The sequence below is a fragment of the Poecile atricapillus genome, chromosome 12, assembly GCF_030490865.1.
Source record: "Poecile atricapillus isolate bPoeAtr1 chromosome 12, bPoeAtr1.hap1, whole genome shotgun sequence".
Lineage (NCBI taxonomy): Eukaryota > Metazoa > Chordata > Aves > Passeriformes > Paridae > Poecile > Poecile atricapillus.
The window spans coordinates 19,867,016-19,881,546 of NC_081260.1; the positions used below are offsets into that span (position 1 = coordinate 19,867,016).

General features: G+C 50.4%; 1 protein-coding gene and 1 long non-coding RNA gene across 5 annotated transcripts in view; one reads left to right on the top strand and one right to left on the bottom strand.

Annotated features, from left to right (window-relative positions):
- The window catches only part of FGF13 (fibroblast growth factor 13), a 215,355-nt gene extending 206,391 nt beyond the window's left edge, over positions 1-8,964 (top strand). For all 4 annotated transcript variants that reach the window (XM_058848229.1, XM_058848231.1, XM_058848232.1 and 1 more), the window contains 2 exons: positions 7,708-7,906; positions 8,387-8,964. In XM_058848229.1, the coding sequence (XP_058704212.1) occupies positions 7,708-7,906; positions 8,387-8,523 (336 nt within the window). In that variant the 3' untranslated portion in view covers positions 8,524-8,964. The remainder of the gene's footprint in view (positions 1-7,707; positions 7,907-8,386) is intronic.
- A 1,083-nt stretch (positions 8,965-10,047) lies between these two features.
- On the bottom strand, positions 10,048-13,102 carry LOC131583784 (uncharacterized). Its single transcript, XR_009278593.1, has 3 exons — positions 12,522-13,102; positions 12,253-12,291; positions 10,048-12,092 (listed from the first exon to the last, which is right to left on the bottom strand). It is a non-coding gene; the product is annotated as an uncharacterized LOC131583784 (long non-coding RNA).
- Between the last annotated feature and the right edge of the window lie 1,429 nt (positions 13,103-14,531).

The following is a 14,531-nucleotide window of genomic DNA, read 5'->3' on the forward strand; positions in this document are numbered from 1 at the left end:
GCTGCTGGGATGATCCTGCAGCTCCAGTGGGCTCTGGGTGTTTCACACACAGATTCCTGCCCTGCTGCAGCTGCTTCAGGTGAGCTGAGCTCTGCTGCACACCAAGGCAGGGTCTCTCCAAAAGATGCAGAAATTAGAAGCTGAAGGAGGGCAGGGACAAGTGTTAGAATGCATTAAAGTAAGACTCCATCATTCAGGGGATGGCAGAGGTTTCCCTCTAAACGATTCCAGCATCATCAGAAAGTGAACATGATGCAGAAGAGAAGAATTTGGGGTAAAGTGGATCTTCTGTCCTTCTTCATACCAAGGAAACTGCATGTCAGAATTTGGTGGGATGGATTAGGACAGGGGCCTGTGTTTGACATCTCTGAGGTGGACTCCTGGACATCCTGCAGAAGTTTTAGGCCCCATTACAGGTTTTTTCCAGCAGGATTAATTTCCTCTGCAGTAATCAGAAGAGCACCTTCTTTCTGTATGCATCATGCCTTACTTCTCTTGCCCCAGTTAAGGAATGCTTTGGTTAATCAACACAGTTATAAAAGTGAAGCATCACCAAAAGACAGGGGAACAATAATATCATTATGCATAGTTCCTGTCTCAATTAAATTCCAGCATTGTTTACAGTCACTGAGTCGCTTCCCTTGGCTCAGCACATCCTGATGGGCAGAGCACGCTGAGGTGACGCACCCAGCTTGAAATAGTTGGTTCCTGATGGGCCCAAATGCCACTTAAAAACCTGGGCAAAGATGACTTGGAGATATTTGCACAACTGAGTCACTGATCAGGGTAGAGAAGAGTAATGAAGAAAATTCACACCTCTGAATCTCTGTATTTGTAATTAATATGTTTTCTGCTTCAGTTCACTGTGGGCATTTTTCCCTGACTTTGTGCATTTCATTTGCTGTGCAAAGGAACGATGCCAAGGGAATCATTACAGGCTCTTTTCAGTGCTTTTCTCGTGGACTCAGAGGATACCTAGTGACAACCTGAAATCTTTGTCTGGAGATACTGGTTATGCAGCTGCTTCCTTGGGCTCCATCGTCCTCTTCACAGAAGTTTGCACTAAACAATTTTACACACCACTGACCATTAGTGTTTCACTTGATAAATTCCTGCTAATTGCCCTAGGAATAAGGAAAATCCATTCTGTGGAGTTTGGGATCACTCTCCAGGAAACTTTGCCTTTCCTATCACTCCTGCCATCAAGCTGTTTTCCTGAATAAAGTCAGTATCTCTTCTCTATATCATTTTTGATCTAATTTTTGTCCCTCCGTGGTTGTGTGGCCCTCCCAGGCTGGAGCTGCCCCCGCTGGCACCCCCAGCTCCTGAGGAGAGGGGAGCTCAGGCAGAAGGGCAGCGGTGTGCAGATGTGCAGATGTGCAGATGTGCAGCAGATGTGCAGATGTGCAGCAGATGTGCAGATGTGCAGATGTGCTGCAGCTGGTACCAAACACTGTGCTTTAAGGGAATTGTCCTTTTCCATTGCTGCAGCTCTCAGGGGCTCGGGAAATCCCAGCTTCTTCAGCCTCCTTACACTGCTGCTCTGAAAGCTTTTATTCCTGGTAACCTTAAAGTTGAGGTATTCCCATCCTGTGCTGTTGATATCACTGCACACTGCAGGGTGATGGTCCAGAGGATACACCCTGGAACTTCACATGCCAAGATGGAGAAAATCAATCTCTGTTAATAAAAAAAGGCAGGCTCACTGGCGCAGAAAATCACTACTCTGGAGCCTTAACGAGGCTCCTTCAAAAATTCATGATTATAAAATGGAATCCTGGGCTACATTATAGTTCTGAAAGAAACTGGGATATGGAGGGGAAAAAAATCCAATTTTCATTAAGTGGAGAAAATAAAGGATAAATCCCATCCACAGACATAGTCATTGATCACAAGGAATATAATTACATGCTCAATATATGAGAACACTTTCCAAGTTTCGCAAGTGCACAATACTTTTCTTGAATACTTTTCAAAGTTAATTCTTCTTTTTTGCTGTTTACTCATGCCTCTAGCACTAAGTCCATGGGAACAAAATCTGTGATTGTTCTAATAAACTGCTGTGGGGTAGCTGCAGGGTATTCAACCTGTGGTGAGGGAAACATTGAACAAACCCAGTCCTGAGCTCGTGACTTGAAGGATCTGGTGATGGCCCCTGCTGATGGTATCACAGTGCAAATTCAGAATGCAATAAATGGCAGAGAGCAAACATCTTCCTCCTCCTCCTCCTGTGCACTGTGCATCAGCCATCCCAGCCAGAGGCTCCTGTGGCACTCAACACCTTCCTTCCTCACAGGCTGCCCTTTGCTGCCCGTGGGGAGGCTGAATTCTGCACCAGGCATTTGGAGCACAGGGGAATGAATTAATGTGAGCCCTGCCGTGTAGGTGGGTGTGATGGCTGATAATTTGGAGGGGGTTTGGCTTCAGATTTGTCTTCCGTACAAATAGAGCAGGAAGAATTCCAGATTGGCTTTTATGATATTTTAGCTTTCAGGCTTAACATTCTGTAATGCAGCCTGAATTATTTTAGATATAATCTAGTCAGCTGCCTGGAAATACAGCTACTCTAAGTGTATGCCACGAGGCCTTTTACCATATTATCATATGCCAAATTATTCTTTTTTAATTATTTTTCACATACTCAATGCAGCTACAGATTTGTTTGTGAAGGAACCTTTCCGTAGTTCAGCTGATCAGCTCAAAGCCAGGAAGCAGCCCCTGCCAGTTCATCTTCCTGCTTGCTTGAGCGTGGCTGAGTCATGACTACGGTGAATCCAGCACTGTCTTCACTTTTATTTATTCATTCATTCATTTGGTGTTAAGGGTGGATGTGTGAGGGGCTGGAGTGACGGCTGTTTATGGTCATTTAATGTCATTTAGTGCCATCATCAGTGACTTTTGAGATAAGCAGAGATGGAAATACTGTTTCACAGAAATAATTCTTTTCATCTGTTCTGTATAATAATGTGTCCATAAGAGTGGATTTCCAGAACTCATTTCCATTGTTTTCATTGCAAGGATGGACTAAAAGGACAGCTGAGAGACGGGAAAAAACTGGCTTTAGAATTCAACACTTGTGTTTATAAATTTTCCATAGGATTGGCAATGTGAGCTGGAAAACATCGGTGTCATTTGGGGCACTCAGCCCTCTCCTGCCTTCAGCACGCTCTTCCTCAGTGTATTAATGAAGATTTTGCCAGCAGAGATAATGCAATGGCCAGTTTGCAGTGCTGCTCTGCACTGTATTATAACTGATCTGCTCATGGAAGTGCTGTCCCCACTCAGCTGGGCTGGCACAAGGACTTGCCAGGCTCAGAAAAGTCCATTTTCACTGGGATTTGCCAATGCTGCCATTCCTTCCTCAGAGCTTCTCCCTGCAGAGCTCCTGCCCAGCCCTTCCTGTGGCCAGCAGGAAAAACACACGGGAATAAAGCAAAGGGAAGGCTGGGAACAGAGTGCTCCTGCAGGAGAGCAGCCAGCCCCCCTTGCTGCAGTGCCAGCCAGCAGCCAGGGAATCCCTGCCCACCCAGGGAATGCATGAGGAGCTCTGCTGCAGTGCCCAAAGAAATGGGAGTGAGTTGGTCTGGATAGCTGAGTGTGATGTGGAGAGGTGGCTGCTTCTGTTTGTCAAGAGGATCCAGCCCCTGGAGCTCCTGCAGGATCCCAGGGGTCTGGGGGGATTTCTCTGGGATGTTCTGGGGGGTTCCTGGCAGGCTGGGTGCTGCAGGAGGGGTTTTTAAAGAGGGATTTCTCTGGGATGTTCTGGGGGGTTCCTGGCAGGCTGGGTGCTGCAGGAGGGGTTTTCAGGTGGGAATTTCTCTGGGATGCTCTTTGGGGCTGGCAGGCAGGCTGGATGCTGCAGGAGGGGTTTTTCAGGTGGGAATTTCTCTGGGATGTTCTGGGGTTCCTGGCAGGCTGGGTGCTGCAGGGAGGGTTTTTAAGGAGGGATTTCTCTGGGATGCTCTTTGGGGCTGGCAGGCAGGCTGGGTGCTGCAGGAGGGGTTTTTAAAGAGGATTTTCTCTGGGATGTTCTGGGGGGGTTCCTGGCAGGCTGGATGCTGCAGGAGGGGTTTTCAGGAGGGATTTCTCTGGGATGCTCTTTGGGGCTGGCAGGCTGGGTGCTGCAGGAGGGGTTTTAAGGAGGATTTTCTCTGGGATGCTCTTTGGGGCTGGCAGGCAGGATGGGTGCTGCAGGAGGGGTTTTTAAAGAGGATTTTCTCTGGGATGTTCTGGGGTTCCTGGCAGGCTGGGTGCTGCAGGAGGGGTTTTCAGGTGGGATTTTCTCTGGGATGTTCTGGGGGGGGTTCCTGGCAGGCTGGGTGCTGCAGGGAGGGTTTTTAAGGAGGGATTTCTCTGGGATGCTCTGGGGGGGGTTCCTGGCAGGCTGGATGCTGCAGGAGGGGTTTTCAGGAGGGATTTCTCTGGGATGCTCTTTGGGGCTGGCAGGCTGGGTGCTGCAGGAGGGGTTTTTAAGGAGGGATTTCTCTGGGATGTTCTGGGGGGGTTCCTGGCAGGCTGGGTGCTGCAGGGAGGGTTTTTAAAGAGGGATTTTTCTGGGATGCTCTTTGGGGCTGGCAGGCTGGGCATGGCTCAGCTGCAAACTCCCAGGAGCGCTGCACTTCCACGAGAGCCAAGGGAAAATCAGGAGTGAGGGAGGGGGTCGGGGTCTTTCCTTCTGTCCCTGCACTGTCCCTGTCCCTCTGTCAGGGACTCTGCTGCTCATTCTGAGGTTAACTTGCTTCCTGAAAGCTCCAGAGGAATTGTTCTGGTTCTGTTTGCAGTCTGACCCTCTGCTGCTGTGTACAGGCGGGCCTTTTGTACCCAAAACAGCTCCAAATTACTGTACATAAACCATAATCTGCCAGTGGGAGCACTGTAGTTTTCCATTTTGCTGCTAATTGGATGATACCCTTGCAATAGTCTTTGTTACCATGGCTGGTGCTGGGCAGGGAACAGTGAGGGAAGGCTTTTATGCAGAAATCTTACAAAAATGCTGTGACTGTCCCCATTTGACAGCAATTGAAACCAATTGTCAATTAACTAAATAACAACCAATTAGCTTAAAGGAAGAAAAGAAGAAAATTGCTTGCTTCACATTCTTTGTTGAAGCAAATGCCAGTCAGAGAATGGGAGCTTTTTTCTTCCTCTCATAAAGACAAAATGGCAAAAGATATGCAGAAAATACAGAGTGGTGGATTTTTTTTTCCTAATACCATTCTTTTCTCACATGAGAATATTTTAGAAGCTAGATAAGAATATCTTGAGCTCCTGAGACATTTAATTTCCTGTGATATTTTAAAATCAAAATTACAATCATTATACAAGCACTATTTTTCCTCCTTTCTTTCCCGCCTCTGTTGGGTACTGTAAGCACAAGGGCAGCTCCCTGCAGCTGGCTGCCTCCAGGGGAAGGCCAGCAAACATCTGGCTGCTCCGTGGTGCCGTGACAGGCCTAATTGAGATGGAAACATCTGCATCACCAGACAAAACCCTTCCTCTTCCATATTTTATAGACTTGTAGAGCCCCTGGAGATGATGTCAGAGCTTGTGATGCTGACAGCCCGAAGGAGCCAGGGCTGTGGGAGGCAGCTGTGGGGTCTGGTGTGGTGTGAGATCCCTGCAGGAGCCGTGCTCCAGGTCTGGAGCTTTGCTGGGGCAGCTGTGCAGAGACTGCTCCAGGCAGGGCGTGCTCAGGGCCAGCCAGCACTCCCCTGGCAGGAGGAGAGGGCTGGGGGCTGCTTTACAGCTCTTCATCCTCAGCTGGGCTCCCCAGGGGACACAGAGCAGTCCTGGGAGGCCAGGCTGGTGCTCCAGACCCAGCTGTGCTGCAGCAGTGTCTGCAGAGCATCCCTGCCAGCTCTGGTGGGTGATGCAGCAGGCACGGGACAGGTGATGCTGCAGGTGACACTGCTGGGACAGTGAGAGACAAGCACTTACCCACAGCACCCTGGCTCTGGGCTGTTCCTGGCTCTGGGCACCCTGGCTCTGGGCTGTTCCTGCTCTGGCACCCTGGCTCTGGGCTGTTCCTGCCCTGGGCTGTTCCTGCTCTGGGCTGTTCCTGCCCACAGCACCCTGGCTCTGGGCTGTTCCTGGCTCTGGGCTGTTCCTGGCTCTGGGCTGTTCCTGCCCTGGCACCCTGGCTCTGGGCTGTTCCTGCCCTGGCACCCTGGCTCTGGACTGTTCCTGGCTCTGGGCACCCTGGCTCTGGGCTGTTCCTGCCCCTGGCACCCTGGCTCTGGGCTGTTCCTGCTCTGGGCACCCTGGCTCTGGGCTGTTCCTGCCCTGGCACCCTGGCTCTGGGCTGTTCCTGCCCCTGGCACCCTGGCTCTGGGTTGTTCCTGCTCTGGGCTGTTCCTGGCTCTGGGCTGTTCCTGCTCTGGGCTGTTCCTGCTCTGGGCTGTTCCTGGCTCTGGGCTGTTCCTGGCTCTGGGCTGTTCCTGCTCTGGGTTTTTCCTGGCTCTGGGCTGTTCCTGCCCTGGCACCCTGGCTCTGGGCTGTTCCTGCTCTGGGCTGTTCCTGCCCTGGGCTGTTCCTGGCTCTGGGCTGTTCCTGGCTCTGGGCTGTTCCTGGCTCTGGGTTTTTCCTGGCTCTGGGCTGTTCCTAGCTCTGGGCTGTTCCTGCTCTGGGCTGTTCCTGCCCCTGGCTCTGGGCTGTTCCTGCTCTGGGCACCCTGGCTCTGGGCTGTTCCTGGCTCTGGGCTGTTCCTGCTCTGGGCTGTTCCTAGCTCTGGGCTGTTCCTGCTCTGGGCTGTTCCTAGCTCTGGGCTGTTCCTGCTCTGGGCTGTTCCTGCCCCTGGCTCTGGGCTGTTCCTGCTCTGGGCACCCTGGCTCTGGGCTGTTCCTGGCTCTGGGCTGTTCCTAGCTCTGGGCTGTTCCTGCTCTGGGCTGTTCCTGCCCCTGGCTCTGGGCTGTTCCTGCTCTGGGCACCCTGGCTCTGGGCTGTTCCTGCCCCTGGCTCTGGGCTGTTCCTGCTCTGGGCTGTTCCTGGCTCTGGGCTGTTCCTGCCCTGGGCTGTTCCTGGCTCTGGGCTGTTCCTGGCTCTGGGTTTTTCCTGGCTCTGGGTTTTTCCTGGCTCTGGGCTGTTCCTGCTCTGGGCTGTTCCTGCCCTGGACTGTTCCTGCCCTGGACTGTTCCTGCTCTGGGCTGTTCCTGGCTCTGGGCTGTTCCTGCTCTGGGCTGTTCCTGGCTCTGGGCTGTTCCTGCCCTGGGCTGTTCCTGGCTCTGGGCTGTTCCTGGCTCTGGGTTTTTCCTGGCTCTGGGTTTTTCCTGGCTCTGGGTTTTTCCTGGCTCTGGGTTTTTCCTGCTCTGGGCTGTTCCTGCCCCTGTCTCAGACACAAATAAGGGCAGCAGTTAATGCACAAAGCGTTCCTGCCTGCAGGGCTGCTGCACAGCTGCTCCCAGGGGTGACACAGCTCTGTGTCTGCCTGATATCCATTAGTTGCATCAATAAATCTTCAATTGGACTTTTTACTCATTGTTCAAGAAGATCTTATTACATTCTATTTAGAGCTGCTCACAACATCATTTCACAGGTTTCAGATTGTGTTACTCTTTTGTTAATACTTTTAGGACCCATGTTTCATAATTGGATAGTTGAGGGTGAGAGGTATGACTTCTAACCATTCAGAAGGCAGTGGATATTGGACGCTTTTTCATTAACTGGTGTGAGATTTGGCCCTGCACATATTGATCTGTTGCTTTCTTACAGGAACATTTTACACCTGAATGCAAGTTCAAAGAATCAGTATTTGAAAACTACTATGTGACATATTCCTCAATGATCTACAGACAGCAACAGTCCGGCCGGGGTTGGTATTTGGGTCTGAACAAAGAAGGAGAAATAATGAAAGGAAACCACGTGAAGAAAAATAAACCTGCAGCACACTTCCTTCCAAAACCCTTAAAAGGTAATTGCTTGGGTTTGCTCCCTTTATCTGGACTGATACTGTGTTGTGTTTAATTCCTGTGCATATATGTTTGACATGTCCAGCTGCTTCTAAAACAGGAGTGGAATGTTCTGTAACGTGCTGTTCATCTCAGCAGAGTTCAGACAGGCTAAACCACAACCAGGGACAGGGCTGCTTCTCTGCTAGTGAGGAAATGCTGATTTATCAGCCTAGGTCTGTCCTTCAGGGTGGTGTAAGTGCAGTGGGTAGGTGGCTGCTTTAACTGGGAGAGGGAGGAGTGGTTTTCCCCCTCTGTAAATGTCAGCCCACTGGCCTCAGGGGTTTTCAGGGAGTGTTTGAAATGGAAGAGGTCTCCCTGCCCTGTGTCTCTCTTCCATTGCATGCTGCTGGCTGAGCAATGGCAGTGTGTCACAGCTGGGCTTTGTCCCCAGCCCCTGCAGTCCCGAGCTGAGCTGATGTTCTGCTTCTCTTGCCTTGCAGTGGCCATGTACAAAGAGCCTTCCCTCCACGACCTCACAGAGTTCTCCAGGTCTGGAAGTGGGACCCCAACAAAGAGCAGAAGCGTTTCAGGAGTGCTAAATGGGGGTAAATCCATGAGCCAGAACGAGTCCACGTAGCCAGGTTCAGGCCAGCCAAGTGCTCTCTAAACAGAACCTTACCTCTGGATGCAGTTGATTTCTTACTCGCAGTCTTTCATCCCAACCTTTGATCGCCCAGGACGAGCCACCGAAGCCGCATAGTCACCTGATTATTATCCATTAGATCTGCTGGTTGGCAAAGGATAAAGCCCAGGCATGTAGAATGTGCTTGTGCAAATCACAAGGCAGGTGGAGAGCAGCAAACACAACTGCGGGAAAATCTCCGAGAAGAAATGTCCAGCTCTTTCTCTCTCTCACTTTTTCTTTCTCTCTTTCTCTCTCTCTCCTCTGCTTTGTGGAAAACGAAACAAAAACATTTCACAGCATTCACTGCTGATAAGAATTTGCTTTCCAACTCAGAAAAAGACCACTTTTGCTCTTCAAAGGAAATTTTAATGCTTGTATGTTTTATAGGGGCAAACAAAAAACAAATACGTAAACTCTGTCGTTTCCTTGGCTTACGGTTTTATATCTAAGGCTTGATAAAAAACATGTATCCTTTAATTTGGAATAGTGCAACTTTTTGATTTCTGAACTCCAATGGGTCTTTAAAGCTTTGTCTTTAAAAAAATAATTCAAAATTCAGGGTTGGAACTGAGAGTTGGTGTCTCAGGCTCAAGCAAACAGTGTTCTTGTGGTTTTAAACACAATGAAATATAAATTTTTATAGATTTGTAGTTTCTGGTAAAGTTCTTGTGCTAACCCCAGTCTGTAGGAATTGAGTTGTTTTGTTATCCCAAGTGGAAGTTAACAGAAAGGGATAAAATTATCCTCCAGTGTAGATTTCTCTTAATTCCATTTTGTGTGTCATGTTAAACTATCGTTGTGGCTTCTTTTCTAAAGACAGAAACTGTGGAATTAAGGTGACTTAATTTTTTTATAAGAAACGTCTTATTTGTAAAAGTCCTTTCACTGTAACGGGCACGTGAATATTGTGTAGGAGGAAGCGTTAGGACAGGTTACCCCTAAACAACATATACTCATACATGCTATTGGAAACAATTGTTTAAAAAATGTAGTTAGGTTTCCATTTAGGTCATCATGTCTGTTGCATGGGAGAAAGTTGGAATATTGGCATAGAGTTGCATGATGTGTAAGATTTTGTGCATTAATCATCGTTGGATTCTGTGCTCCAAAACTGAATTAGTTCTGTACAGGCGGCTTTCTGCCTGGTACAAAAAAGTTGTTTATTATTTGTTGTATACACAACCATGCACTGAATAAACTATTTATATTAAGATGTACTTTTTAAAAAAAGCTCGTTCGGTTATATGCTGTACATCCATGGTTAATTTGAAGGGAAAAGGGTTGGCAATTAAATGATAAAGTTACAAAAGATACTGTAATTAATGTTCAAAATCTTTCTGTGTGACAGCCATCCCCTGTAATGCCATAGATAGAGAAACTCAAACGTTCTTTGCTTTTGGGGACTGCCAGAGCTGGTCCCAGCTGAGATACTCAAACACAGCCATGCTCAGGTGCCACCAGCCTGGGGACAGAGCCCTGGGCTGCTCCTCTCTGCCCCGAGCGTGGCACAGGAGCTCTGCTGGCAGCCCCTGGGGGATGCTCAGCACTGCTGGCCTTCCTCTGGCCTCCAGGAAAAACACTCCTGTACCTTTGCTCTGGAGGGAAAACATCCCTCTCTCCTGCCTTTCCTCTCTGCAAACATCCAGGAAAACTTTCCCCATCTGCAGCATCCAGGCAGCTCTGACAGGTGAGCTTCACTCCTCAAGGTGTTCCGAGAGCTCTTGGCAGGGACACGTTTTCATCCTGGGTGGCCAAAGAACCGGTCCTGGAAGACAATAATGGAACAAAAACGTTAGGCTGAAATCCAAATGAGCTATTCTGTTGTCTGCTCTGTGTTCCTCCCACCTGACTGAGCTGGAATTAAACCAGCTTTAAGGGCAGATCAAACCTCCAGATTTGTTGTTTCCTAGCAAATAGCAAGTGAAGAGCTCTGGCCTGCTCTCAGAGGGCCCAGCTTCCCCAGCTTGCCCCTTTCCAGAGGGTGAAGAAAGTGAGACACATCCAGTGCTGCTGAAATCCTTAAAAAACTGAAGGTTGTGATCATGATTGCTCCAGAGGTTTTGATAATTCAGTGGATCTGGATCATCTCTTCCCTTCAACTAAATGTGGGTGTCCTTGGGGAACATTTTTCTTACCCCTCCCATCCCCAAACATCAAATGCATTCAGGTCCATGTTCCAAAAAAGGAGTCTGAGTGCCTTAGGAACATGAAGCCTGATTTAAAATAGGCATATTTGTAGCAAAGCTAGCTCAGTGCTGAGTGTTTACTACCCTGGAGATAACTGGAGCTCTGCTGCTTTGCTTTGTGGCTCCAGTATTGCTGTTACTCTCCATCCCCAGGAGCTCCAGCCCTGGAGCTCCTCTGCAGGGAGGGGGAATTGTTGTCTCACAAATTCCCCTTCTGAGCTCTGACCCATCTTTTGTGCTGCTGTTGGTGTCAGCTGTGAACATCCATTGCCAGATCTCTTGTCCCAAAGCTTTCTGGAATTCCAGGCTAACAAAGGCTACTCTTGGATGGAGATGAGGAGAGAGCTGTGATAGCTGAGCCAGAAGCAGATGTTTCTGACAATTATGTTACATTTCTGACAAACCTGGTCCAACAATATTTTTGGTCCAACGTGGTTTAACAATCCTTCAGATCACTGAGGAGTGAAAGGGCAATAATCCTGCTGGAGTGCTGATAGCAGACAAAAGGTTGTGTACTCTAGGAGCAAAGTGGGGGATCATACCCAGGGTTTTTCAGTAGTCTGGAACCATAATGAGGATTTAATAAGGAAAGTTAGAGTGAGATGGGATTTACAGACAGTGAGTGAAGGTAATATTCTGCCCCAGCCAGCAAAGACAAGAATGTGGCTTCATCAGAGGACCAGACGGAGAAATCAGACTCCAGAATAATTATTTCAGCACCCATAAATTAGAAAGTTACACATATTTTCCTCTGGATAATCCCTTCCTTTAAGAAAGCTGCTAGGTGCTGGGAAGATGTGCATTTGGATGCTTGTGTGTCAGGAGTCAGAGGCACGGGGAGGCTGCTCTGGCACAGGTGCAGTGGAGGAGGAAGATGCTGGAGTGAGGAAGAGCCCAGGGGCTGCCGTGGATCCGAGCCCGGAGGTGCCGTGAGCCCCTGAGCACCCACGGGCAGGGTCTGGGTCCTGCTGGCATTGCCAGGGCCTGGGGATGCCTTTCCTTCCCTTCTGCTGTGCCTCCCTCCAGCAGAGCTGCCCACGGCTCTGGGGCTGCTCGGGAGGTGCCAGCCCTGGCAGCAGCCTCGGCACTCGAGCAGTGCCCGGCAGAGCCCCGGGGATGGCAGGGCTGGGGAGGGCTGGACAGGGCTGGGCAGGGCTGGACAGGGCTGGACAGGGCTGGACAGGGCTGGACAGGGCTGGGCAGGGCTGGACAGGGCTGGGCAGGGCTGGACAGAGAGTGCCAGGCTGGAGGGAGCTGAACAGAGCTGGACACACAGTGCCCGGCAGAGCCCCGGGGATGACAGAGCTGGGGAGGGCTGGACAGGGCTGGGCAGGGCTGGGCAGGGCTGGGCAGGGCTGGACAGGGCTGGACAGGGCTGGGCAGGGCTGGACAGGGCTGGACAGGGCTGGACAGGGCTGGGCAGGGCTGGACAGGGCTGGACAGGGCTGGGCAGGGCTGGACAGGGCTGGGCAGGGCTGGGCAGGGCTGGACACACAGTGCCAGGCTGGAGGGAACCAGGCAGGGCTGGGCAGGGCTGGGCAGGGCTGGGCAGGGCTGGGCAGGGCTGGGCAGACCCTGCCAGCCCAGAGAGAGCAGGGCAGGGCAGGGCAGGGCTGGGCAGACAGTGCCAGCAGGGCAGGGCACACAGTGCCAGCCCGGAGAGAGCAGGGCAGGGCTGGGCAGACCCTGCCAGCCCAGAGAGAGCAGGGCAGGGCTGGGCAGGGCAAGGCAGGGCTGGGCAGGGCAGGGCAGGGCTGGGCAGACCCTGCCAGCCCGGAGGGAGCCGGGCAGTGCTGGGCTCCGGGAACACGGCTCTGGAGGCACAAGTGCTGCTTCTCCATGGGCTCCATGGGCTCCATGGGCTCAGCCACGCTGCTTGGCCTCCTTCGGGGTGAGCGAGAGAGATCTTCTCTGAATCTCAGAGACCTTTGCTTGTCCTTTTCCTTTTTCTTTGATTTACCTCATGCTACCTCACAGCATGGTTGTGTCTCAGCCTCTTGCTCAGCCACGTTCCTGGCTGGCTGATGGAAGCCATTCCCTGCCTGGGGAATCATCCCAGGTGAGCCCAGGGAGGAGCAGTGTCCCTGCTGCTGTCCCAGCACCTTTCCCGTGGGATGCAGGAGGTGACACGAGGCAGGGATGCTGTGGTACCCGGCTGTCCCAGCTGAGCCCAGCCTGCAGCCAGGCCTGCCAGGGCTCTGCTGTGTCTGAGTATCTCTGCCTGGAGAGCAGGGCCAGCTCGCTGGCTTTAGATGTCTCCCTGACATTTCCTTGACCAGGACACTTTTGCAGGACAGAATCTGTACGTAACAACCTCCTATCTTCTAATAAATAATTCTCTCTTAAACAAACTCCTCCTGTCTGGACTCTTTTTTTATCACAGCAGATATTACAAGGTATTACAGTCTCTGCTCCACCAGCAGTACCCCACCATGGCTCAGCTTTCCCTGGCACAGAGACCCTTCTGGATTAAAACTGTCCTTTCCCTGTCCTCCTGAACCAGACAGGGGCAACTTGAGTGGCCAGCCCAAGACCAGCAAAGATGGGTGTTCCAGTTTTCTGCAGCGTGGTGGATGAAGGACACAAAGTGTGCATTTAGCAGCTGCTCTAAATGCTGCAGCTCAGTTTCCTCCTTGATGAAGACCAAGACAAAAAGCACCATGGTTTTGTCTGACTTTGACTCTGGAGAAATCCCATAAAAGTACAGTAGAAAGCCGATTTAAAATAAATTAATTTCTTAGGGGAAAGACCTGCCACGCAATTTATCCTGAGCAACTCCAGCTTTGGCCTTTTTTCAGCAATTTTTGGGGACATGCCCTTGGCAACAAGCAATTTCCAGTTCACAGTAAGTTTTTCAGACACTCTCCCCTGGCAGGAGTGAGCAGAGCTGTGAGCTGCTGGTTCTTGCCTTGTGGATAGCAGGTCCTGAATGAAGCTGGCTTTGCTGCTGCACCATGGTTTTATTGCAGATCTCACCCTGCTTTGAGGACGTTCCACATCGGTCTGGGGGGCACTCAGTCACCTTCTGCAGCTCCTCTCAAGGGGGAGTTTAAATATTAAAGGAAAACCCAAATTTGAAACACATTTTACATTAATCAGGGAAATTGATGTAATAAATTATTCTATCTCATCAGGAACTAGGAGACAACTTAGAGGGTTCCCTTCAAAGATCATTATTAATGATTAGAATTTAAGAGTCTTAAATACCTCGTATGGAAAATTACTTTCAAGCACTCGTAGGCCTGATTTTTTTTCCCTAGATATGTTTGGCATGTCTCACCTAAATTCAACAGCTGGAGGGGCAGGATGAATGCTCTGGTGTCCCAGGGTTCCTCAGCACTGCATTTGTCACTCTCCTGTTGTGAGCTGTCTCCTGGCACTGGGGTCAGCTCCCACCTGGGGCTGCCACAGCCCTGCCTGGAGTGATGCAGTGAAAACCTCCTGGGGAGAACAGGACAGGCAGAAAAGGGACAGGGAGGGGACACATCCTGCCAGGGGAGCAAGAGCACACCACACTCTGCCAGCTCTGCAGTTCCTGCTGCTTTGGAGAGCCTTTATCTACACCAGCATCTCACTCTGCTGCTGAGGAACCTCAGACATTACCTCATGCATAACTGTGGAACACTGTTCATCTAGGAAATATTTTTAGATAACGAAATCAACCGGTTCAAAACTTAATTAATCCCATTTTCTTCCCAAATGGTTTCCTTCAAATGGTACTTGAAACACTTTTACTTTTCCCCATTGTCTCTCTAAAATACTGGTGAACTTTTC